The sequence below is a fragment of the Candoia aspera genome, chromosome 17 (assembly GCF_035149785.1).
Source record: "Candoia aspera isolate rCanAsp1 chromosome 17, rCanAsp1.hap2, whole genome shotgun sequence".
NCBI classification, from domain to species: Eukaryota; Metazoa; Chordata; class Lepidosauria; order Squamata; family Boidae; genus Candoia; species Candoia aspera.
Window position 1 is genome coordinate 4,231,496 of NC_086169.1, and position 25,546 is coordinate 4,257,041.

Genomic DNA, 25,546 nt, shown 5'->3' on the forward strand with positions numbered 1-25,546 from the left:
GAAAAAAAAAACAGGGGAATTGGGCATTACCTCTTTTTATAAAGGAAAGTGGAGCGGGGGGGCTGGTTCTTAATTAGAAATGGGGAGACAAAGAGGGCAAACTACAGGCAGTAGCTAATCTTGGATTAGCTTGCTTGGGAGAAGGGAAGCTTCCCCCCACAAATACACACACACACTGATGTTCACACCCCATCCCAGTTTGGGAGATAAACAAACAGGACAGACTAGCAAACGCCCAGAGATGCTGGAGGTAAGGAAGGGAAGCATGGGGGGGAAGGAAAACACGGGGAAAGGAACACCTCAATAAAACAGGGGGGCATATTTAAAGCTCATCCTCCTAGCTTGCAACCCGGGAGGGGGGTCAGATGGGCAGCAAACGGGGAGAAATTAAAGTACCTGAATTATATCCAGTGCTGCTGCTCTTCCCCCTTCTCCGTTTAAACTCTTTCCCCCCCCCCCGCGCTTTGTCTCTTTCCCAGATGTGGGTCTGGCTCTACCTCTTCCGGGTTTAGCCCCGCCCCCGATGAGGCTTCGGGAGGGAGGGGGGAGGAGGAGGAGGAGGAGAAGAGGCGGCCCTTTTTGCAAAGCTCCTGCGGCCGCCGGCCGAGCATCTTCCAGTCACGTGGTCGGAGGGATGCGGCTGCCTGCCTCCCGTTTCCATGGAGACCGGCAGAAGCGGGGGACCACTTTGCTGCCTTCTCTTGATCAGATGCTGGGGGAAAGGATGCCCGCGGTTGTGTCATCAGGCCTGGGGACCCCAGAGGACTGGTGAAATATCGAGATGGCTCCAGTGTAATTACTACCTGCGCTTCGCCTAATATTTTTCAGTTTTTTTGCGCCTTTTATAATTTTAAAGTTCTTAATAATAATATGAATACTCAGTTGTTTTTAGCTCCGTTGTACGCCACCCACATCACTTGTTTGTGAGATGAGCAGCCATATGAATAATAAATAAATATTCTGAGGATTTCAGCCAAAGGCTTCCCTGCTTTCTGATGATGATTCTTCTGGTAGTGAAATATGGGCCCTTAATTTCATAACTAGATTCATGAAGCTGTGAACAGATTCCTTGGAAAAGGAATATCCAGTATCTATATTGCAACTACTTAAAGAAGCTGAAGCTCTGTTAAAATAAATTATCCAGCTTTGTTTAGAACAGGTTTATCTTGCAATTCAGCATACTGTGAAAATGCAACCATTTTTTTAAGCAAGTTGGGAGAACCAGGTCATTGTCCTAGACTGTAATAATGAAAAACGTGAGCACAGAACATTATACATACTCAGCAATTGATCTGACAAAAGTGGAAAGCTTATCTCAGTCATAAACTGTGGAACCTTTGATTTTTTAAGATGCAGGCACTGAATCATAATATTATTTCAAACTGACTCAGCATTATAACTCAAGTTCTTTCTTTCTATAACTTCCCTAAGTTTATAGCATAATTTTAAACCTATTTACTGATTGGTAAATCCCATTTAGCTCCCTAGGACACACTCCCTGTAAAGACATTTAGGATGATGGCCTTAAAGTGCAATGTAATACAGGAACCCATTTATTTTTTTATTTATAAATTTATTCAAGGCAATATGCACTGAATACATCTAAAATCAAGTCACTAACTTTGGTGGGAACATTGAACATGTATCTAATTGTATTGTAAAACAGCCATTTGGAATGAAATTCTATAGTGCCTGTTTAAGAAATTTTGCACTGAAGCTTCAATTTGTTTACCTATAATTAAATTAATAAGCCATGATTGGCTGTGTTCCTATGGCTTAGCATGTTGTGTGAACAAATCATGGTTAAATAAACCACCACTTAGAACAATGTGTGAACCAAGTCATTGAGTTAACAGGAATCTATCCTCTGGGAAGTCTGGAGTTGCTTACAGCTTTAAAAACATTTCACAGACCAGCAGAACGTACATATGTATGCCTGTTTAAATAACCTAAATTAATGATTTAAATTTAGCATAATAAAACATTTCAGCCCACAAATTTGGCCCAATACTATAACAAAATAATTGCTCAAAATACATGGGCAGTTAATATCATGGGGCTAAATATAAGATTTCTTGGGACAGGAATTTCCAACATAAAGGAGATATCTATATTGCAAATTCTTAAAGCAACTGCAGCTTTATTAAAATAAATGCTCCATCTTTGCTTACAGGCACAAAGAAACACATCTAAAGTTATGCTGGCCAGATATCTATATGATATCTCAGGCAAAAACAATGAAACAAAACAAATCTTTTTTTTTCTTTTTCCTTTAGAGGTTTGAAAATCTTGGGGTTGAGATCCTTTTCATTCTTTTAGAATTAAATTTACCTCAGAATTAATTTACATCATCTGTCTGAGAAATCATTTTGCACTTGGCTTTAGCTGATGGGCGGTAGTGTTTTTCATTTTTAAACAATCCTGTAAGTTTGACTTGGGTTTCACTTTTGTTGCTATGCATGTTTCTTCAGAAATGTGCCCATGTTTGCCATGGTTTGTTTCAGCTTGTTTCTTGAATAAGCTGGGTTCGTACAACAGACTTAAGTCATAAGCCATAATTTACAGTCTGAACTAAATCAAGCAATTATGTGCATGCTGCATGAAGCTAGTCCGAGGTGAGTGGGCATCTCCGTCAAGTCAAAACAATATTGCAGGCTTGATTTCTGTTTCTATCAAAGGATGAGCTTCGGACCTCATCACAGTTACATATTTTCTGCAGGGTGCAGAGTTCGGGGTTCCACAAAACACCTAGGACCGAGCATGACCAATTTTTTTTTTTCCTTTTTAAACTGTGATTAGGCCCATACATTAGAGAGCTCACCCATAGCGTTCCTTTCAAGGTAATGCAGGAAAAGAAGCTAGTTTTTGTAACCCTGATGCCCGATGAACTGGGAGGGGAAGCAAAAACGGCTGGCAATGGGTGTTGATGTCAGATTTCTAAATGAAAAAGATTGCCGACAATACTGCAGCTCCCCGGCGTTCATATTTGCACAAAGGGGGGGGGGTGTCACAAAGTCACACAACCACACTCTTTGGACTCTGCTCCTCCCTTCCTCCCCCCTCCCCAATCAACCTCTTCCGTAATCCTGGCTACGCCAGCCCCCCTTTTCCAATCTAGGTTCTGAAGCAAGGACTGCCTAGGCAGGGGTACCATCAGCCATCACCCCCTGCCTTAAGAGATGGTTTGGTCCCAGCGTTAATTGCCTTGTAGCATCCTCAAGGTATTGATCGATTGAATTAAATCTCATCGTGGGCAAGGTGTGCCAAACAGCTTAGGGACTTGGGGAAAACAGCCGCGTCTGCTCACCCACCTTGGAGAGGACCCACAGGGGCTCCTGCAGTGGGCACCCCCCCCCTTTCCTGTGCCACCCAAGTCCAGGTGACTCTACCCAGATCCTCTGAGCCTCCAGACTGAACAGACTGACTGCCGTTGCTCCCTCTTCATTTTCAGAAGAAAACCTCTACAAAGGTGTGTGGCTTTGTGGCTTCCTGTCTTCTTGTATTCTTTCTGTCTCCGGCAATCATTTGTGAACAAAGTGATTTCCATGCCCAGAATAAATAAAATCTCTGCAGGGCAGAGAAAAAGGTGAATAGGGACTGGCCCTATTGCCTTGGGATGCTCCCAGAGATGGATGGATGGATGGAGGGATGGAGATGGATAGATGAGAGATAGAGAGATAGATCTTGCCCTCCATTGTGGTGGGGAGTCACAAATGGAAATAGAAAAAAAAGCAGAGTTTTTTTTTTTTGGTCTCTCTTCTGGGAGAGGCTACAAATGGCTTTGGATGTTGCACTGACTATTTGCGTTTTGTAATATCTCTTCTTTTTTCAACAGATCTTTTTTCTTTCTTTTTCTGTTGATTGCATCTGATAGCAGAGAAGGAATGGGTTGTGGCAGAAGATGGATGGGGGAAGTGGGGCAGGGAAATTTCAGCATGAGGTGGGGGTGATTTATTGGGGGGGGCGAATTTATAAAGGATCAGAACCCAAGGATGCTTTTCTAGAGAGAGGATCTGGAGAAGTTAATTCAGCTTTATCATCTGCGAGATTTGGTCACTGTTGGAGAATGTTTTTGAATGAGGCCCTAAAGGTCATTTAGACGCCTATAGTTATGGGAAGAAAAAATGGTCTCTTTTGCTATCATGGAGTTATTTTTTATTTATGGTTTTATCCCTCTCTCACCTTCCTCCCTACGTTCTTCCTGGGTCTACATTCACACAACACGTTGAGGACGTAAGTGGCTTATCTGTGACTTAGGATGTTTTGTGAACACAACTACGCCCCAGATGCTGCCGTTTGTCAAGTGTGGTTTATGGCTGGGTGTTTTGTGGGAATCAAGCCAGGTTGGAGTTTATACAATAAGCTGTGGCTAGGGAAACCATAGTTTTTCAAGTGGGGGGAGGCAGCCACGGGTATCCCCGCCCAATTTAACAATGGTGGAAAATATTTGTGCCATGGTAGATGCAGTCCCACACATTCAACCCCCCACTGTGCAAACATGGGCCTAGCCATGCTGCTAGTCCTCAAGGTAAGATCCAAAGAGGGGACCCATTTTTGTTTCATATTCTTCGTATAAAAGAGAAGCAGGAGATGGAGATATTTTTGTTGACAGTCAAGAGATCTGTTGCAAGAATATCCCATACACCTCAAAGAAAAATATTCTTAAAGATACAGGTTTCCCAGGCGAGGCTGGACATGGCTTTTACTAAGTCAGACCTTAGTTCAAGTCTTGATGATGACCAGCAATTGCTCTCCAGGGCTTCAGGCAGGAATAACTTTAAAAGGCAGTATTGTATTTGGACAGTGTTTGGTTTGCATTCATAAGCTCCCAACTGTATTCTCTAGCCCAGTGTTTCTCAACCTTGGCAACTTTAAGAAGTGTGAACTTCAATTCCCAGAATTCCTCAGCCATCATGCTGGCTAGGGAATTCTGGGAGTTGAAGTCCAGACATCTTAAAGTCGCTAAGGTCGAGAAACACTGCATTAGCCTGCTCCAACTCCTGCTTAAAAACCCTGGAGAACAGGTCACAGGGTCGCAAACCTACCGCTGTCCACTAGGTGGCGCAATGTGCTAGTGGTTTCTGAATCACTTGATCACCATCTAGTGGTCACCTGGAGTACTGCAATGCAGCCCCAAGCTTAGATCAGCCTTTCTCAACTTTTCCACCCTGGAGGAACCCTTGAAATAGATTGGTTTCACAGGTAGGCCTGTATATATGCATTAACAGTGTTCTTAAACTGGAAATAAAGAATGAAACTTACCTCTTTAGTGTGAAGTGGCCCAAATTTGAAATAATTTTTAAAATAAATTGTGATCTCCCAGGGAACCCCTAGGGACCTCTCGTGGAACCCTGGTTGCGAAACCCTGGCTTAGATAGACCACGGCTCTGCTTCTGTAGAAGGATATGGTTGGGACCGATTTCGAAGAACAGCTTCAAAATTTCCACTTAGCTTTGTCTCCTTTCTCCTCCCTGGCTTCCCCAGCAGATTCCCCATGAAGGGTGAAACTCCCGTCAACAGCACAATGAGCATTGGGCAAGCTCGTAAAATGGTGGAGCAGCTGAAGATTGAGGCCAGCATGTGCAGGATAAAGGTGAGGAAAGGGAAGGGGGAAGGAGTTAGGGAGAAATGGGAATGCTGTGACACCAAATCTGATGGATGCTTTCTGGTGCAGAACTGGGCTTCTGCTTCTATGATCCCCTGCAACTTGGTTGGCCTACCGGGCCAAGCTATAAGCAGTTTGTTCATGTCTAAGCAGCTGTTGGTTGTTTGCAGGCTGGGGAATTCTGGGAGTTGAAGCCCACGCATCTTAAAAGTTGCTGAGGTTGAGAAACATTGCCTGGCTGGGGAATTCTGGGAGTTGAAGCCCACGCATCTTAAAAGTTGTTGAGGTTGAGAAACATTGCCTGGCTGGGGAATTCTGGGAGTTGAAGCCCACGCATCTTAAAAGTTGTTGAGGTTGAGAAACGCTTGCCCTAGACAAAGGGTGTTGGCCAGCAGGCTGCAAAACTGTGAGCAGCCACTAGATGGCAGCAGGTGCAGTGGGTGGTTTTCCTCTCATGGCTGCCCCCTAGTGCCTATCTAGAGGACTGCAGCCCAGATCTGGTAACCCTCAATCTTAACACCATCCCTCCTTGGCAGTGCCCTGGATGATAATTGGAAGCTCTTTGGCAGATGGGCCAAGCCATGATTTCCTTTTTTTCCCCCCTCCCCTCCCTAGGTGTCTAAAGCGGCCGCTGACCTGATGACTTACTGCGATGCCCATGCCTGCGAGGATCCTCTCATTAGCCCCGTGCCGACCTCAGAAAACCCCTTCCGAGAAAAAAAATTCTTCTGTGCCCTGCTCTGAACTATTTTTGGCCTCCCCAATGCCAGGTCTTATCCCCTTCCTTTCCCCCCATCCCCAGATACCCACCGGTTAGGGCGGAGTCCGGTTTGGGCAGGAACCTAGCCGCCAAGGCTCTACTATTGGGGGCGGGGGGGGGCTCTGTGGCCGATCTGCTTTCTCCTGCAGAGCCCCCCGACTCCATTTTCCCAGGCATCCGAACTCAGCAGCCAGATCCGCAAATATCCCACTGAGCATCAGAACATCTGTAAAGACTCTAATTCAGCAGCCCCCCTTCCCCCTCGAAAAGGGGAGCTGCTGTTTGTGCTAAGGGGGTGGGAGGAAAAATCAGGGTACCCAAGGACCCCCCAGTTAGACCCCAAAGGTATCAAGCACTGGGTCCATAGGCCCCTCGGAACCAACCCAGGGGGTTTCGGTCCGGCATTAACGTCCAGCCTCCCCACCACCACCTTCACCTTGGCTGAAGTTTAGCTCCGAATCGAGGTGCCGAAGCTGGTCCTCTCCTCTCCCTCCCCTGCCCCAAATTCTCCCCCAGGGAGGGCGCCAGGTTCCCACAACAAGCCCACAACCCTCCACCCATTCTGTAATCCAGAGAGCACAGAAAGTTAATAAAATTTACTGGATCAGTATAATGGACTGGTGGTTGAGCTAGACCATTTGGGGACGGGGCGTGGAGGTATGAAGGGTCTCCTCAAACGGATCTTCAGCCCGGAGTTTTCCAAGACTCCCAGGAGAAGAGGTCCGCAAACTTCCAGATGTTTATTTGTGCCTCAAATTTGTACTACCGCCCATCTCCCGCCGAGGGGGGACTCTGTTCTGAATTGCAGTGCGCTGCCCGTCATTCTCCAGGATCAATCAAAACGAGGGGGTGCAAGCGTTCCTGGCCCCCAAGATTCCCCCTCTTAGGGAGAATGAGCTGGTGCTAAGCCACAATGTGAACCCAGTCTGGGTTCCCTTCATGAATCAGTTGGCGAATCAAAGCAACCGGGGTTTGTTAAAGAAACGGTAGCTTAGGAAAAAAATCTTGAGGCCAGGAACGCAAAGGAACCGAAAATGAAAAGGCGCCACTTGGATTTTAAGGGAAACAAAATCCAGCTGAAAATCTCTGGTTTGGGCAACAAATGGACACAGGGGAGATAGCCATATGCGTGGCTGGCTGGGGAATTCTGGGAGCTCAAGTCCACACATCTTAAACCTGCCAAGGTTGAAAAACACTGTGTTAAGGAACACAACACAAACACAGCACAAACCAATAGGGGACCGCTTGACCACCGCCGCAAAAAAATGGTTGTAAAATCAGGCCCGGATTCAATTAACAACTGCATCACTTAGTGACCTAAATCCTAGTCCCAATTGTGGTTGTTAAGCAAAGACTAGCTGTAGATTTCTCAACTTTGGCAACTGGATGGACCAACAGTTCCTGGCTGGGGAATTATGGGAGCTGAAGCGCACACGTCTTACAAGTCGCCAAGGTTGAAAAACACTGGTTTAGGGCATTTTTTTAAAAAGTAGGACGTGAGGTAGAAAACAACCAACAACTTTGGAAGTTGGATTTTTGTCTTTTCCCTTGGTAGGCTTTGGGATCGTCTCCATTTTTTGCCTGCTTCTAGCCTAAATGGAATTAAGAGTACATCACTGAAGGAAAAGCAACAGAACTGGCAAAGGACAAGGTTCCTGGGTCTTTCATACACCAGAGGACAAAGGCAATCTTTAAAAAGAAAAAAAAAATCCCAGCAAATGGTGTCTTTCACGATTCCAACCAATTTATAAAATAAATCATGGTTCTTTATTGCTTTGTGGCAGATTTGGCAATCCCAGGAAAACAACAACATGAGAACAAGGGAAATTTCCTTCTCAACCAAGTAAGAAACCACAAAAAAAATTCACACGTTTGGACAGTGGGCTAGGGATGTGCAAGTAGGAATCTAGAAAGCTTTAGGATCCCATTTGCTGCTGTGCTCAACTGCTGCTTCCCCTGTTAACCAATGGAAATTAAAGAGGCTAGTCCTGATTAAGGTTCCAAAAGGGGGAAATAAAACCCAGACAATTTACAGGTAGTGCTTCTGCAACTCAGCGTTCCCTGTCAAGGAATGGGAAGGAGAGAGGTTTAATCTGCATGGTTAGGTCCAACTGTAGAAAGCGTGCTGTTTTTTAAATGGAGAAAGCTAAAAATGTGGGTAATATGTCAAAAAAGCTTTGACAACACAGAACGCAATAGGCCGCAATAAACTAGTTTTCACAGCAGGAACTGGGTACAATCTTCAGCACATGCATTACAGATAGTCCTCACTTAATGACCATTCATTTATGATGGTGCTGAAAAAAACAACTTACAACTGGTGCTCACACTTACGACCGCTGCAGCACATCACAGTCACGTGATCACGATCTGGGCGCTTGGCAACCGGTTCACATTTATGACCGTCGCAGCATCCCATGGTCGCCATTTTTGACCTTCCCGGATGGCTTCTGGCAAGTAAAATCAATGGGGAGCTGCGTGATTTGCTTAACGACCATGTGGTTCGTTTAAGCATGGTGATTCACTTAATGACCGTGCCAAAAAAGGTCGTAAAATTGGGTCGGATTTGTTTAATGACCACTTCACTTAGCAACCAAAGTTCTCATCTCAATTGTGGGGGTTAAGCAAGGACTACCTGTACCACATTTCTCTTCCAGAGCACAAGAGCAAAAGCCTCGGCCTGTTTCCGCTTGCCCTCAACAAGTTTGCAGCGTTTGAAACCAGCCTGCTTGAATACTGGTTATGTCGATGTTGCCTTGTTTCAAACCCCCGTTAGGAGGCAACCCAATTTAGAGGTTGTGCTTGACGAATGGCAAAGCCAAAGCTTCCCACCCATGCCTGGGTGGGAGAGAGGACAGGAGTGTGAAACGCTCTGCCGTTGGGCCGATTTTCCTAAAAATGGAGGCACTTTCAGCTGCAGCAGGAGAGGACCGCGTTTCACACCCATCACGGATAGAAGTTAAGTGCTCTGTTCCTGCCAGGGGTGGGAAATCAGGAGCCTTCAGGTATGCCGCTGAACTACAATTCCCAGCATTCCTCACTGTGAGCCCACTCTGGCTGGGACTAGCACTGTGGTTGATGCAGTTGACAACCACTGGAAGGCCACCATCTTCGGGAAAAGTGCTCCACGTCGCAAGACTACAATTCCCAGGCCCCACTCCCTCCACCTGGCTGGAGGCGATGGGGATTGACGCATCCAGGAAGGTGCCAGGCCGACAGCCGTCAATGACTCAGAACTGGCCAAGGGGATTAGCACCATCTGCAGAGCCATGGAGCATGAGTGCTGGTCAGACCGGGGGTGGGGGTGGGGGGGACGGATGGCAGCCATTTCGGGGATGTGGGGGGGGGGAGAAAAAAATGGGTCAGGAGCTCAGAAGTGGAGTGTGTGCCCTTAACCATCCTGGAATGATCAGCAAAGCTCAGCCCCCAACCAGCTGGTCCAAATTCTCTTCCCAAACGTCAGCAGCGCAGAATGAAGGGCAAAGAGGAAATTTCACACTGCGGGGTGGGGGGTGAATGGAGGCAGGGTGTTGTGAAGGGTTGCGGTGGGTTCTCATCTAAATAAAGGTGGGGTCGGGGTCTGGCCTGAGCGCATTCAAGGGGGCTGGCTTCCGTGGTCCGGGGCTGCTGGCGAGAAGGAACAGCCCCCTCCGGCTTCCGTCTGGGGCAGCGGATCCACCCCAGCCTCAGCCTCAGAAAAGCTTGATGATGGATTTGCGAGATTTTCCCACGCCGATCCATTTGACTGCGAAACAGAGAATCAGGTGAGTGGGTGGAATCTAAAGCAGGACCGGTGTCAGCCCCACAAGGCGGGCCAGACCAGGAAATCAACTCCCCGGGAAGGCTAAAACTGATTGTGCCGGACCCCCCCCCCCCTTACACTCCAGTGGATGAGGGAGGTGTCTGTCTGAACCACCTCCAAATGTTATCTGGCTGCTTGGACTTAAAAAGGGTTAGCGCCCTTTGCCTAGGGAACGGTTCCTGCGTATCTCCATCAACATCCTCTTCCTGACTTTCTACACCAGGGGAGCAGACCACAGTTCCCGGCTCTTTCCAAGCAAAAGACCCTCCTGTTTCTCAAAGCCAACAGGGCTAAAAGGGCTTTGATGGCATTTCACTGGAATACCCTGCTCTCACCCCCTTCCCCAGCCACTTCCGGTTTGAAAATAAAGACCCAGGAGAAACTTCTGCGGGCCGCTCTGAAGCTTTCAGAGGTCACACCAAGCCCAGATTGGGGGCACCCTGGTTTGCCACCTCGCAACCCCGTTTCAGAAGTACCCAGTGTTCAGGCTTCCGGAAGGCTCACCTGGCACATCCAGGTAACCCTCTATGAACCGGATATAGGCCTGGGCTTCAGCAGGCAAGTCGCTGAAGCTGCGAGCGCCCTCGGTGCTACACCGCCATCCAGGAAGGTCCTTGTACTTCACTGTGACTTTGTTCAGGAGCTCCTGATTGGCTGCGGACAGCGATAGAGAGAAACCGAGGCAGAGATTAGCTGCTTGTCTGCTTGTATGATATGGAACCCTATACCAGTGTTTCTCAACTTTGGCAACTTTAAGATGCCTGGACTTCAATTCCCAGAATTCCCCAGCCAACCAGTTGCCAGGGTTGAGAAATCTACTGGTAGTCCTCACTTAACAACCACAATTGGGACAAGAATTTCAGTTGCTAGTGATGTGGTCGTTCAGCGAATCCAGAACTGATTTTATGCCCATTTTTGCAGCAGTTGTTAAGCAAACCGTGTGGTTGTTAAGTGATCACGTGCCTCCCTATTGATTTTGCTTATCAGAAGCAGGCTGGGAAAGTCCAAAATGGCAATCACATGACCGCTGGGATGCTGCAACCATCGTAAATGCGAGGAACGGTCATAAGTCGGTTTTTTCTACACTGTTGTAACTCTGGTGACTAAAGGAATGGTCGTTAAGTGAGGACTACCTGTAATCAAGCTTTCAGACCTACAGTGGTTTGTTCAACTACGGATGAAGCAAACCACACCTGCTCCCCGGAAGGTCTGACAAGGATTGGGGGAGGGGGTTATCAGAGGGTGGGGAGGCAAAGGAAGATCAGTGGGTTTGAGCAGGTGGAACGAAAGGCTAGGAGAGTCACGCAAATTTGCATAACCATAATAATAATCAATTAAAGCGATGTAAAATTCAGCGGCCCATGGAACACCGTTCATCTTTTCCATTGGGGCATCTGCTTGCCGCCTCTAACCAGTGGCGCTGTCAGACCACTTTAAACTATTTGGGATGAGGAACTACAGAGATGCGTGTGATTACTTCACCATCTTCAAACTGGGATAAGATGGTTTGGCTACTGCACTGGAGCAGGGGAGTGAATCCAAATCCCACGAGGATTCGTCCGTCGCCCCAAAGATAGCCAGCAGCAGCATTTGGCCAAAACCACACAAAATCACTCACCAGATATACTGCCTTAAAACCTCAACCTTTAACACCTCCTGGGCATATTCTTCTTTATTGCTTTGTCCAACTGCCCATTTTTGGAGGCCACCCAAGTCGAGGGCACGCCTGCCCAATGACCAGCCGCACGAAGATCGCGCTCCTTAGTTTGTCATTTAAGCCCCCAGACTCCAGAAACCCTGCTCTGGTTTCCTGCCTCGCTTCTTGCTTCTCTTTTGAACCACCGAAAAGAATCCATAAAGGTGTGAAAAGAGCAGACGGGAAACTCCCTTTTTGTCCGCAGCCTCACCCGGGAAATACGGAATCTGCTTCCCATCCAGATGGTATTCCACACCCACTTTGATCTCTTCAAAGTTGTCTAGGATATCCAGCTTGGTCACGGCGAGGCTAGGAAACGGTCCAGAAAACAAGTTCTTATCAACCCGAGAACATCCAGCTTCCGCCACGCAAATATTTTCCATCTGAAACTCCACCTGCACTCCATTCAATTGCTGGCATTATTCTAAGCCAGTGTTTCTCAAGCTTGGCCGCTTTAAGACGTGTGGATTTCAACTCCCAGAATGCCCCAGCCAGCCATGCTGGCTGGGGCATTCTGGGAGTTGAAGTCCACACGTCTTAAAGCGGCCAAGCTTGAGGAACACTGTTCTAAGCAGATGCCAACAGCCCGGCACACCACCCTCCAGCTTCACAGAAATCAAACTAATTCCCAGAGTTAAACAGACAGCCCTAAATTGAATTGAAAAGCACCAAGAGGGTAGATCTCTCCTCCATCAGCAAGCGGGGCCGTTCTAGAAAACTGCACAGAACATTCCCACTCCTGGGGCTCTCCCCAACGGAAAAGGGAGAAGGAAAGGGTGGGCCAATGTTTGCAAGGGGCTTACGCGCTGAACCCGTTGATCATGTGGGCGTATTTCACCAGGACGAGGTCCAGCCAGCCGCAGCGCCGCTTACGGCCCGTGGTGACGCCGAATTCCCGTCCCCTGGCTTGGAGAGCTTCTCCGATCTCCTGCAGAGGGGCGGCAGATTAAAAAAGAGACGGGGCTGGATGTCCCTTAAGCAACACCCAAGCCTCCTCCTGAAACGTCGTCCAGAGTTGTCGTGTACGTGACGGGGGGGCAGAGAAATTTGATAGATAAACGTCCCCTTTAAGTTAGACCGGGAATGGCCTTTCAGAAGGCAGAGAAAGCTCAATTCTTTCTGAGAACTTTTGGCCATCTTTTTCATGTTTTGTATTCAGAGTTTTTATTGGGGGGGGGGGGAGGCCAGATGCTTTGTTATCATTGTTGCCTTTAACAAAGCCACCGCAGTATTTTCTTGCATAAGGAGCTGAGGTTCGGAAGGATGCAGCGGCACGCAAGTTTTACAAATAATTAAGTGATGATAAATCGGGGTGAGGCCCAGGCCACGAAGACACAGTTCCCAGAGGCAAGTTTCAAGGGCCAGGGGAGACGCACCCCGATATTCAGGGACTCACGTTGTTCTGCTCGGTGGGGAAGGTCCCCACTCCAACGCGGGTCGTATACGCCTTCACCACGCCATACACCTTGCCGATGTAGTGGGGGGGAATGCCAAGGCCGGTACACACACCCCCCACGGTGCAATTTGAGGAGGTCACGAAGGGATAGGTACCTTTGGGAGAGAAAAGAAAGGCATTGGGGCTGGGAAAGGACCAGGAAGGAAATTTTCCAGCCAGCCACATTTGTAGACTTAAGGTTAGGCCCTCTTGGTAGGGCCGAACAGCTCCCCCGCCATCTGTAACCTCAAACTATATTAAGCAGCACATTGAAGATGCATCCATTCGCTTCCTAGCTTCCTCCTGCAATTAGCCTTATCTGAGAATTATGAGGACTAGAACCTTGTTTTTACAGAATGGCTTGGTGGCGGTGTGGCTTCCTCCCTAGGTGAAATTCCTGGATGTGCACCTCTGCCTCTATTTCTGCTCAGGGACCGCCTTTTACACATCGTGCTAAGCCTCTGGAGGGCTTGCTTGGTTCTGATCCAGCGCAGTGTGCACACCTGGCCGCTACAGCGTGTAAATCGTGTGTGTGCACGTGTGCCCTTGGGGGTTATTCTATAAGCCACGGTTCGAAGGAAAACGGCACTGCACAATGTACGACCCCAGCAATTCCAGATATTTAAAACTAAGCTGGTTTGTGGACCATTCTCCGTTGAGAAAAGGGTTGGGCGTACATATGTATGAAAACACTAAATGTTAAGGTGCAGAAAGGGAGGGACATCTTACCAAAATCAATATCTAAGAGGGCAGCATTAGCTCCTTCGACGAGAATCTTTTTGGATGGTCCATGCAGAGCTTGGTACATGAAATAAACCCCGTCCTTCACCAGGGGGCGGATCTTCTCTGCGTAGATCTGCCAATCAAGAAGGATGGACAGTGACATCAACCGGAGACCCATTTTTCCTTGTTCAAAGGAAGGAGCTGAGGGCTTCCTTTATTTTTAAGAAGGGCAAGTATCAAAATAGGGGGGAATTCAGTAGGAGGCTCCTATTCAATGGCCCAACAATTTCCAGTTTTCTTTTTTAATAGGGACGCTTCTACTCCTTATTGAGGGTCCCGTGCAAACACGCTGGTTAAGATCCAAGCCACCGAAAGCCGAAACCAAGTCATATTCGCATTTTATGAAGGACGGCTGGCTCGTGAGGTCCGGAGGGGAAAGAGGACCGACGTTTCGTAAAACGCAGTTTACGTCTCGGCGTAAAATGTGACTGCAGCCAACCACAATTTGTTCAGCTAACCAGCACGGTGCCACAAAGGTCTGATTTACATGGAAAGTTAGAGGATAAACGTGGCTTGATTCTGGCCTAGCGCAACCTATGAATCTGGGAAACCGTATTTTAGTCTGCAAATTATGGGCTAGCGCAGCTTTCAGCATGTGTTCTTGTGGGCCAAGAAATTTGGAAGTCTTCCCCTTCCCAGATGCTAGAAAATACCTTCAACTGTTGCAGCTCGGCCTCCGTGTCGATGTTGAGCGTTGGATAGCTGGCTTTGTACTGCTGGGCCAAGACCCTGAATCTGAGACAGGCTGGTGATAACTTCCCAAATCCAACGAACTTTCCAACTGTCCACTCATGCAGAGCCCTCCTGCTCCCCACCGACACCCATTCCGGAGATGGTCGAGGAGGACCAGTCGCACCACCCCATCCAACCCCCTCTTATTCCCCATGGCCCCATCCCGTGGCTGGAGCCGTTATCTATTTACTCACTTTTTGGAGAACTCGTTAAAATCTGCCAACAGGTCACAAATGCGCAGGCCAGTGCGCGAGGCTTTGGAGGCGTAGGCAGGGCCGATCCCCTTCTTGGTGGTGCCCAGGCTGTTAAGAGAAGCAAGGACCAACAGGGTCTGAAAGGGCACCTTCCTCCCACGTGCCAGCCAACAGTAGCGGAGGACAGTCAAAGCCTTCTCAAAACCCAGAACCCTCTGGGCTTTCTTTCTGAAAAACCTCGGGGCTGATTCTTGGCTTCGCTCCTCCGAGCTGTCTTCCTTGCAGAAGGCACTTATTGATTTATTCATAAATAAATATTGGAGAAAACAGGATGTTGTCTGCATCACCACCATGCCAGGCAACAAACTTCACAACCCAAATTCAGACCCAAATTCCCAAATATATTCTGGAATTCGCTTAAAGCAGAAGCAACTTCCCAGGGTCAACATGGCTTGATATGTTGTTTTACTGAAAGCATGCTGGCTGGGGAATTCTGGGAGTTGAAGTCCCCATATCTTAAAGTAGCCACGGTTGAGAAACACCAGGATGTAACAATCCAGGATGTAACAATCGCGGCGTACAATAAGGACTTTTAATGCAAGAATTAGGGGTAACGCACAGAATCTTGGAAGCTACTGTCTATACTTGAGAAGAAGCTGAGAATTTTAGGTGTCAAAATACACCCCCCAAAATTGAGTTCGGCTTATCCGCAAGTATATGAAGTAATACTTTTTTAAAGCGCCCGTAAATCCCATATATACTTGCGGATAAGCCCATCTGTAGATAAGCTGCCCTTCCAATCTTTAACCAAAATACGATGAAAAATGGATAATCCACGGATTACCCACAGATAAGCCAATTGTGAAAATTAAAACATACAAAAATTCCAAAGGTCGGCTTATCCACAAGCAGACCAGAACCACCAGCCCTCTTTTATTAATGACTTCATTAAGGTAGAGTCTCTGAATAATTTCAATCTCTTCTCCTCATGCCTCTTGCAGCCTAGATGAACTGCCATTTACGTGACACCCTGCTAACAAGCCTCTAACATTCTTCCCATTATTCCTCCTGCCTGTTTGATACAACGGAATTTGGGCCATGATTTCCCCAGCCTTGCGAGCCAGAGGCATCTGATCCGGGTTTATGAATCAGTTCTGTCTGGCCTGGGAATTGCTGGTACCCACTTCACTATCCCTTACAGAAGACATTCTCACGTGATATCCTGGTCTAAAGAGATGACCTCTTCCTCCCTCCTTGTGACTTGATGTAATGGGATGAAGGAATGACCTTGGATGACCAGAGGGAAGTGGTCAGATAAGAGGCAGCTGAGCCCTCAGAAGGAATGGGGCATAGCAAACATCTCCTAGTTTCTGGGGCTGTAATGGCGACGGGAGAGGAATGTAATTTCAGACTTCTGTTAATGGAACCTTACAAAAAAGTTAGAACTAGTACTTCTGGGCGTGCTTCTTGTCTGGACTACCTTGCAAGGCCGACACTTCTCCACTTCAGCCGGCTGAATCATTTGCTTTCAGCAATCTCCTGGTTCTTTATCAGCTTCCCCACAGCAAAGCCGCCCCCCTCTTCCATCTACTTACTTTTTCCCTGCTTGCTGTTTCCTCTGCTGCTCCTGGATTCCATCTACAGCTTGATGGAAATTAAACACTAGAGGATACAAGACAGGAGAGATGGGAAGAATTATTAACTACCTCCTCACTGCCTGCCGCCCCCAATTCCCCAGATGCTGGCCCTCCAAAATCAATCCATCCGCTAGAACTAGAAAATGTAGGACTCACCCAAGTGGGCGCGATCGGAAATCACAGTCCGAGATTCCCAGCCTTCCAGCCCTAGGGAAGCAGAATGGTTCATGGGTCAATACTGCCCTAGAAAATGCATTTTTCTCCTTCCCCCACCATCATCCATTTCCAATTTCACGCCTAGGTTGTTGCCCCGGAGAAAAATTGATAGTGGAACTTCTCCCAATCTTACAGATTTATTTATTTTATTTATTTATCTAATTTATCCCCGCCCATCTCCTCCCATCGGGGGACTCTGGGCGGTTTTTGACCATCGATTAAAAACCATAACCTACAAAGGATCAGATTAAATAACCATCACGGTTCCTTTCTGGAATGATCGGACGCTGGGAAATTTATTAAATTCAGTAAATAAACTGAGGCTGGGGGCTTCACAAGGGGACCTTAGGTGGTCTCAGAGACAGCAGCTGCAGAACATCTCAGGCCATCAGCCACTCTTGAAAGGCATCGGCTAGCTTTCCCCCAGACGTTCAAGAGCACAGGCTTATGAGCATTAGCAATCTCAGGAGCATTCCAGCCGTTTCCTTTTTTCAAAGAAAAATTAAATGTTATGGATTGAGGGGGGTCCCAGAACCACAATTTGGAGGAATGCTAAGCTTCACGGGGCCTGCAGATACTCCTCCGTGGACCATCTGCACGGTGGTCTTCAAAAGTGACGTTGATGATGCGGGTTCCAGGAAGAAAGACCCCGGAACCACGGAGCTTATTTTGGGGGGAAAAATTAAGGCAATCTGCTCAATACACTTTTATGTATTCCCCCCACTCCCTTCGCACAAGATTGCTCACCCGGTCCTTTCTTCAGATTCTTCTCAGCTTCTTCAAAGAGCCCCGGTAAGTGGATTACGACCCCGTTCCCTGGGATAAAACACCGTGATCAGCCTTTGCCGAGAAAAAGGTGGGCAGAATTAAGAGGGAAATTGGCCTGGCAAATGTGCTTTGATCTGGAGGCAAATCAAAGAAAACGAGAGGAAATTCAAGGCTCGGGTTATGGTTCACACATTGCCGAAAACCAAAATATGATTTGCTTTGTTATTGCTCAGCATGTGTGGTCATTAAGCAAATTTGACCTGATTTTATGACCGTTTTTGCGGCAGTCATTAAGTGAACCACTGTGGTCATTAAGTGAATCACGGGGGTCCCCATTGACTTTGCTTGCCAGAAGCCAGCCAGGAAGGTCAAAAGTGGCAATTATGTGACTGTGATGGTCATAAATGTGAAACGGATGCCAAGCACCCAAATTGAGATCACGTGACCGTGTGGACTCTGCAACAGTCATAACTGTGAGGACCGGTCATAAGTTGGTTTTCCCAGCAGTCATAAGTCCAAACTGTCACTAAATGAATGGTTGTTAAGCGAGGACCACCTGTACAGCTTAGCTCTAATACATAAACCAGATCATTTTGTGGGTTATGAGAAAAGTGTAGACAGTATAAGAAAGAAATCACCCAGCTAGTCTTCATGAGATGGTCATTACTCAAGGGTTGGCTGTCTTCCACAATAATTACGGCAATATTGATAAAATCTCACCAATGAATGAAGTGGCGTTATGATTGATAACTCCGCTGGGCAACAGATGGAAGTCATATTCAACCGAATCCACCACAACGGTGTGGCCCGCATTATTGCCACCCTGTGGGGAGAGAAAATCATCAGATGCGTAAATAGCAGGTGTTGGTGCCTACACAGAGAAAGGGAACAAACGAGTAAAGATGGCTGTGTTTACCGACACGGACCCACACCTGTCAGACTTCACCCAAACCAATACACCAACTAGAAGGCCCAGAGCCAGAGATTCAAGGACCCAACTTTGATAAGGTATTTTTCTTGCTAATACTAAAACATGGTTTTCCAACCTGGTTAATTGCCAGATGGGTGGTAACTCCCAGAATTCCTCAGCCAGCATGGTCACAGCTGAGAACTCTGGGAAGGGAAGGTCACCCTCCAAGTCTGTGGACTTCAATTCCCAAAATTCCCCAGCTAGAATGTTCACAGCTGAGAACTCTGGGAGTCCCCACATCTGGAAACTGCCAGATGACAACCCCTAGCTTAGTGTATTGTGTGAAGCCAACCCATGGTTAGCTTACGGCTCAACCTAGACGTCTTAATTCAAGTTAACACTAGGGGAGGACATTGCAGGAATTCAATCATTCAGACAAGCCAGAATGGAGACCCTTCCAAGTTATTGTGACCCCCACCCCCAAAATCCTGTTCTGATTTTGCAAACCAGGGATGCAAATCCACGGGATTTGAGTTGCAATTACAACGGCTTATATTTTACCTCTCCGGACAGCAATTCTAACATGAGTTACCGCGAAGGCAGATCATTGCAAACAAAAATACAACAGAGGTAGGTCATGATTAGCACAAGTTTGAATAATGCAATATTTGATTTCGTGTGAATTGTAAATTGATGCCAGGGAGCATTTAATGCAACCCAAAACAGTTCCCGCGAGGCAACGGGTGCACAATTGAGGCCAGTGCACACACACTGTTGCGGTTTTAGACGCTGCTAGCCTTTGTGTGTGCAAAATGGAGAAGTTTCCCTTGGAGGAAAACAGCAAGTGTGAAAAAGGAGAGGCTTGTTACGACATTAGAGCAAAAATCTGATGCAATTGAACGAAGCGAACACTAAAATAGGGTGTTGGAATGCCTGAATCTAGGGTAGAATTTTTTTTTGCTTTTATTTTGCTTTCTTGAACTACTCTGGGACTTCCTTAACCATCCATTTAAATTATGGGTACTTTTTTTTTTTATCCTTTGCTGTAATATTTCATTAACAACATAAAACTTTATGTTAGTCCACGCTGAAATAGGACGAGGTGTTGGAATGCCTGAATCTAGCGTAGTTTTTTTTATTATTTTGCTTTCTAGAACGACTCTGTGACTTTGTTAAGCCTCAATCTGAATTATAAGTCCATTCTTTCGATCCTTTACCGGTAAGATTTGAAGAGGCTCCCATAAATTAAATTAAGAACTCTTTAACATTTCTATCTTGGACTGTGTATTTTTCCTTAAGAAGATGGTTTTTATTGTGTTTTAATCTTTATTTATGCTAGTTTGATTGTAAACTACCAAGAGTCACTCTTTGAGCAAGATGGGCGGTGACTAAGTTCAAAATATAAACAAGTAATGCATTCACAGAGACATAAACATTTACGTTTAAAATTTCTCATTGCCGATTTCCGGGCTGGAACCCATTACCCCATTTCCCATAGAAATAGACGCTTGGAAAGAGCGCGGATCCGAATCAGGCGAGCATTCCCCTCCCTGATCCAGACCTACCCGCAAACAGTCCCTAAAATGCAAGGATGAAACACCAAGGGGTGATGCCAATGATGCAGCATGGAAGGGGGAGGAAACCCAGTTCTCTCTTGCATCCCCCCCATCTTCCCAGTTAGGCGCCCAGAGGGGGGACTCGGAGCAAACTCCAGACCGGGAACTCAAACGGGGCACGAAAGAGCCGCATTCCGACGACCCACCGCCTGCCCTCGTTGCAAAACCCGAGTTTGCAAAACGGGGCTGAGTCCCAGAGAAGAGAATCACACCCCGACAAAAGGGGGAAGGACCCCCGCGCCCCCCCCGAAGTTAAAAGCAAGGCCCCAGCGGCCGGCTGCGGAGGATGGGGTTTGTAGTCCCGTCCCCCCCCCCCCGGGACGCGGCTCACCTGGCACCTGCAGACGAGGTCGGCGTCGAGGCTGAGCAGGTCGACCACCTTCCCTTTGCCCTCGTCCCCCCACTGCGCCCCCAGCACCACCGTCACCCGGTTCCCCGCGGGGGGGGTCTGGGCGGCCGACCCCAGCCGGGGCCGCTTTACGTCCGGCCCCGCGCCGGCCCCGCCGTTCAGCAAACCCGCCGCCGCCGCCGCCGCCGCTCCCGCCATGTGCTGCAGGCAAAGCGGCGAGCCCTAACATGGCGCCGCCCGGGCCGGCCTCGGCGCCAGCAGCCAACATGGCGGCCCGGTCCGCGCGTTCCCTCTTCTTGAGAGCGAGGCGCCTAGAGATATGGCGAGTGTAAAGCGGCCGCTCTAATGAGGAGGGCGGACTTCCGGGTTCGCGCCTCTCCATCCACCGGCAGCAGTTCCGAGAGCGAGGCTTGATTAGGAGGCAGCGCGGCGATCCAGATGCGTGGAGCGATTGCAATAATTTATTATAATCTAATTTAATTTAATTGTAATTTAGTAATTTATTATCTGTATGGATGTGCGTTTATATTATATATAAATCTGTTCTCTGACTTTTATTACTCTATGTTTTATATTGTATTTTATTAGATGTTTAGGACACTTAGTGTTTTTGTTTTGTAAACCATCCAGAGTTCCCTCCTTTGGGGGGAGATGGGTGGTGGCAAAATTTAATAAATAAATATTGCAGTGTTTTTAACCATTTGTCCTATTATCTGTAAGCCTCTCAGAGTCGTCCTACGCGAGATGGGCGGCGGAGAAATTTGACAAATAAGTTTGAAATAAATAAATAAAACGTACGTGCCGCCCGACTTCTGGCAACTGTGAATGGTTTACAATGGTTTAAGGCGGTGTTTGTCAACCTGGGCTGCTTTAAGTTGGGTGGACTTCAACTCCCAGAATTCCCCAGCCAGCCACGGGGTTTAATTTACCTTGTTGGCTTTGTTAATAAGATGGATTTTCATGGAATCTTGGCTGAGCTGCCGGGACTCCATGCTGGCTGGGGAATTCTGGGAGCTGAAGTCCACACATCTTAAAGCAGCCCAGGTTGACAAACACTGTGTTAAGGAATTAAAAACACACAAAAACAGCACAAAAGAACAATGGTGGCAAAGAACTATGGAGAAATCGCTGTTTGAGATGTTCCTTCTTTACCGCGTTCCTGAAAGGTCTTGAGGATTAACAGCTTGATTTTTCAAAAAATTATTTATTTGGAAATAAGTGTTTTAAATAGTGTTTTAACTCTAGAGGTTCCCACGTAATCCTGTGTAGTCCCGGGGAAACCTCAAATTTGATGCATTAAATTGCGCTCTAAAGGATCTAAGCCCTCTGAGAAGTTTGAACCCCATCAGATGCAAAGCTCACTTCTGAAGCAGCCCCATTTTTTGAGCTCATCCCCAAGTGTGGCGTCAATGGAAATCGGAGCTGACACGCTCTTTGTTCCTGTTGCTTTGGTTCAAAAGTTAGGCTTCCAAAATTGCATTCTGCTCAAAAATGGCTTCTAATAACTAGAGAGAGCAGTTTGGCTCAGCAAAAAATAACCACAAATGCATATTATCAAAAAACAAGTTATGCTCCTTAGAACCACAGAAGTTTAAACAAAGCAGCGAGCCTTAGCCGAAGTAGCCAAATTTAAGATAAAGCACTGAACAAGACCCTGATGGTTGGAAAAATGGAAGATTAAAAAAAAAAAGAGGTTGATAGGAGGTGGCTAGATGTGACATGGATGTCCCAAGTCAAAGGACTTACTGACCAAATATCCAATAAAATGTCCTTTGAGTCATGAAGAGTCAGAAACGACTGAGCAGCAGTATTTAACAGGAAGCAGTTAATGGTTCCATACTAATTCATGGAGAATGCTCGCCCCCGGAAATAACGTGGTTTGTTTCGCTGTGCCTTAGCATGTTGTTGTGATGACCAGCCATCATGGTTTGTAAACCACATCTTTTTGCTTGACAGGTTGCATGAAGTAAAACAAGCTTTCCATTCGATGGAAACAATAGCTTAATGTCATGGGGATTCCCTAAAAAAGTTCAGCAACTTTAAGATGCGTGGTCTTCAACTCCCAGAATTCCCTAGGCATGGATGGGGAATTCTGGGAGTTGAAGTCTGCACATCTTAAAAGTTGTTGAAGTTAAGAAACAGTGCCCTAGATGCTCGTAAAACGTTTTTGCCATCCCAGCTAAGAGCTGCTGAGAGTTCTTGCCTTCTATCGGAGCTTTTCTTGACATACGATGAAACTAAAAATCCAAGTAAGTGCTGTAAAACTGCAGTGGGGCACAGCACACTAGAAGAGTGAAACTGAAAAGGATATACAGGTAGTCCTCACTTCATGACCATTTGCTTAGTGAAGATTCACACAATGATGCAAAACAAACAAACAAACAAAACCCTATGACTGCTCACACAACGGTCACAGTACCCTGAGGCCACATGATCATGGTTTGGGTGCTTGGCGACCAGTTCGCATTTATGACTGTCGCAGCATCCTGTGGTCACGTGATTGCCATTTTCGACCTTTCCGGCCAGCTTCTGGCAAGCAAAATCAATGGGGAACCGTGTGCTTCGCTTAATGACCGCTGCAAAAAAGGTCATAAAATTGGGTCGGTTCGCTTAGCAACTGAAATCCTGGTCTCAATTGTGGTCATTAAGCAAGGACTACCCACACAGTGCGTATGCTTCGTCCTCACTCCCCTCTGAAATCTTTGATACAAGGCAAAGAGCTTTCAACGAACGCCGTTGGCTCCTTGGCGTTCTCCGAGCTGGGTGGTTTTCCTGCAGACGTTCCGCTACCAGGCTAGGCAACATCATCAGGGCACGCGGGAGGTGCGAGTTGGCTGCTGTTTATACAGGACTGCCAGCTCCCCTCTCCGAAGTATCGATGCCACTTAGCCAGGTAGCGAAACGTCGGCAGGAAAACCACCCAGCTCAGGGAACAAGAACCCAGCGACCAAGGCTATACGTCTTCCACCAAGGGAGGACGAGCTGTGAAGCAGCACGGCGTGCAAATCTCGGCCTCAGAAGGCTGCTCCCTCTCGTTACCAACAAAACAGTACGCTTCTGATGGTGCCCACATTCGAATTTATTGAAGAGCAAGCTTCCGACCCGAATGAAAAGGGACCTCCGGGATGTTTTGCTCTTTGGAGATTTCGTTTTATTGGGGAGGAGGACAGAAGGCCCAAAGCTTTGAACGACGACACTGAAGAACTCAGCGGTGCAAGAGGAAAAGGTGGAGTCAAGCGAATGGCTATTTATTCTAAAAATGGAAGTTTTCCAACCTACATATGCCAGAATTGTTAAGAAAAGAAAGTTACAGATGTAAACAACCACACAGTTACATGTTCAATGGCAACCCCCCCACTTTTTTTTTTTTTTTTTTTTACTGGCCGCTTAAACGTTTTACAGTTTGTAAAAACATTTTACCGCCTTCCGTTTCGCTTGAGCTTTCCGTCTAGAGCGACTAAGACATACAATCATGAAAAACACTAACAGATTTTAAACAGGCTGAATTCTTTAAAGGTTTCTTTTTTAACCATTTGACATTTTTTTCCTTTTTTTTCCCTTTTTTTTTTTACAAAAGTGTGCGGAAAAGAAAAGACATCTTCTAAAGTTGCTAAGAACTCTCTCTCTCTCTCTCTCTCGGTCTGTTGGTCTAAGGGAGCAGCAGTTATTCCCCGCCCAGAAAGCCAGATCTTTTCCTTTCTCTATAGTCCCATCTGGAAAAAGGACCATCATTCCAAAACAACAGTAATTCCCCTGAAAGCGCAGAAGCTAACTGGGCCCTCCATGCCTGTTCCCCTTATCCTGTGATTCCAACAGGTCCAACCAAGGAGTGCCTTAACTGTTATCTCAGCAGCTGGCATGCTGCACGCTGGCAAGGATGCCCACAACCAACTTTTCAGAGCCCCAAACGACCAGAAACTCATGTAAGCGGTCAACTTATTGAAGTTACTTATAAGCAGGGATTTTCTTCCCTCTAACACAGGCCTGTTCTTCCCCAGAAGAATCTTTTCCAATGGCCTGAAGTATTTAAAATACCGGTTAACTTTAGTTATAAAAACAGTTGTCACACAACCACACGCATGCACAGAGATAGAAAAATCCTGCCTCTCCTGCCCCTGACCCACAACAGCTTCCTTTTTTTAACGACCCAGGCACACCTTCTGGAGCCGGCAGGACTCTTGAGTCTGGCTGGAATGCAGGAACGAGCATTCTTTATGGGGATGGAAAGAAGAGCTGCTTGCAAAGACTGGGAAGAGATTTCGGGAGAATCTATTCTTGAAAAATTAAAAAAAAAAAAACCAGCCAACATTTAAAAAAGGAAAAAAAAACCCCACAAATTTAAAAAGTTTGAATTTCAAACAGTGAATCACAAGGAACACAGGCGAATCTTCAATCCCTGTGGCTGGGAATCGGACATAATTAGCCAAGCTGCAGGCAAGCAGGGCCAAGAAACAAGGGGGTATTTACACAACGTGGGGGCGGGGGGAGAAGGCATCCAGTGATAGGCTCCCAACCCCTTTGTTCTGTGAGAGGAGCCAAGAAAGACAAAGTTAATTCAATTCATTAAATGACTGGATCAGGGGAAAGCACTTCCACCCTCCTGCAAATTCTGTTCTGACCCTCTCAATCTTTCTTTGACTTCCCTTTCCTTCTGTCTGCTCAGCTGGATGCCCTCTTGAGATGATATTGAAATTTTAAAGCTGGGCACACCAGATGTTTGGGGGGGGGAGAATATTTGAGGAGGAGGAGGAGGAGGAGAAAAAGAGGAGGAAGAAGACTTGAAAGATATATCTTTGACCTTAGGGGAAAAAAGAACTAAGCTTTCAGAAGGCTGGGTTTCAAAACCACAAAACCATTTTTCCCAAGCCAGAAACATTCACACCTGTCAAACCCCTCTCTGCAGATCTTCTCCCCTTCCCCACTTTATATACAGAGGCGATCAATTTATCAAAACCACAACCACCACAGGATGATTTGGTTCCCCACCCCGCACCCCCCACCCCGCACTTGACAGTATAAAAAAAAACCTTTCGATTCTCAGCA

General features: G+C 47.0%; 3 protein-coding genes across 5 annotated transcripts in view; 2 read left to right on the forward strand and 1 right to left on the reverse strand.

Moving 5' to 3' along the window:
- TTC9C (tetratricopeptide repeat domain 9C) overlaps positions 1–25,546 on the forward strand; it is a 395,268-nt gene that overhangs the window by 344,787 nt on the left and 24,935 nt on the right. The window lies entirely within an intron of this gene.
- Positions 3,203–6,905, forward strand: GNG3 (G protein subunit gamma 3). 2 transcript variants are annotated; one of them, XM_063316668.1, is made up of 3 exons: positions 3,203–3,469; positions 5,485–5,593; positions 6,221–6,905. In XM_063316668.1, exons 2-3 carry the CDS (start codon positions 5,495–5,497, stop codon positions 6,347–6,349), a joined length of 228 nt encoding a protein of 75 aa, XP_063172738.1. In that variant the 5' UTR covers positions 3,203–3,469; positions 5,485–5,494; the 3' UTR covers positions 6,350–6,905. The 2 variants fall into 2 exon arrangements, with proteins under 2 accessions (XP_063172738.1, XP_063172737.1); XM_063316667.1 differs by having other exon boundaries at positions 3,206–3,469; positions 5,488–5,593.
- On the reverse strand, positions 8,110–20,735 carry LOC134506462 (adenylosuccinate synthetase isozyme 2-like). Of its 2 annotated transcripts, XM_063316670.1 has the most exons (13): positions 20,486–20,735; positions 18,349–18,451; positions 17,608–17,676; positions 16,801–16,851; positions 16,603–16,669; positions 15,008–15,115; positions 14,735–14,816; positions 14,028–14,154; positions 13,260–13,414; positions 12,667–12,791; positions 12,075–12,172; positions 10,672–10,821; positions 8,110–10,110 (listed from the first exon to the last, which is right to left on the reverse strand). In XM_063316670.1, the coding sequence occupies exons 1-13, from the start codon at positions 20,699–20,701 to the stop codon at positions 10,058–10,060; spliced, it is 1,404 nt and encodes a 467-aa protein (XP_063172740.1). In that variant the 5' UTR covers positions 20,702–20,735; the 3' UTR covers positions 8,110–10,057. The 2 variants fall into 2 exon arrangements, with proteins under 2 accessions (XP_063172740.1, XP_063172741.1); XM_063316671.1 differs by lacking the exons at positions 18,349–18,451; positions 20,486–20,735 and having other exon boundaries at positions 14,735–14,826; positions 17,608–17,627.

Coding starts and splice junctions, on each gene's coding strand:
- GNG3 (XM_063316668.1), top strand. CDS start 5,495: ATGAAGGGTGAAACTCCCGTCAACAGCACAATGAGCATTGGGCAAGCT. Junction 5,594..6,220: donor CCAGCATGTGCAGGATAAAG/GTGAGGAAAGGG, acceptor TCCCCTCCCTAG/GTGTCTAAAGCGGCCGCTGA.
- LOC134506462 (XM_063316670.1), bottom strand. CDS start 20,701: ATGGCGGGAGCGGCGGCGGCGGCGGCGGCGGGTTTGCTGAACGGCGGG. Junction 14,817..15,007: donor TTTAACGAGTTCTCCAAAAA/GTGAGTAAATAG, acceptor AGCCTGTCTCAG/ATTCAGGGTCTTGGCCCAGC. Junction 13,415..14,027: donor CCTCTTAGATATTGATTTTG/GTAAGATGTCCC, acceptor TCTCTCCCAAAG/GTACCTATCCCTTCGTGACC.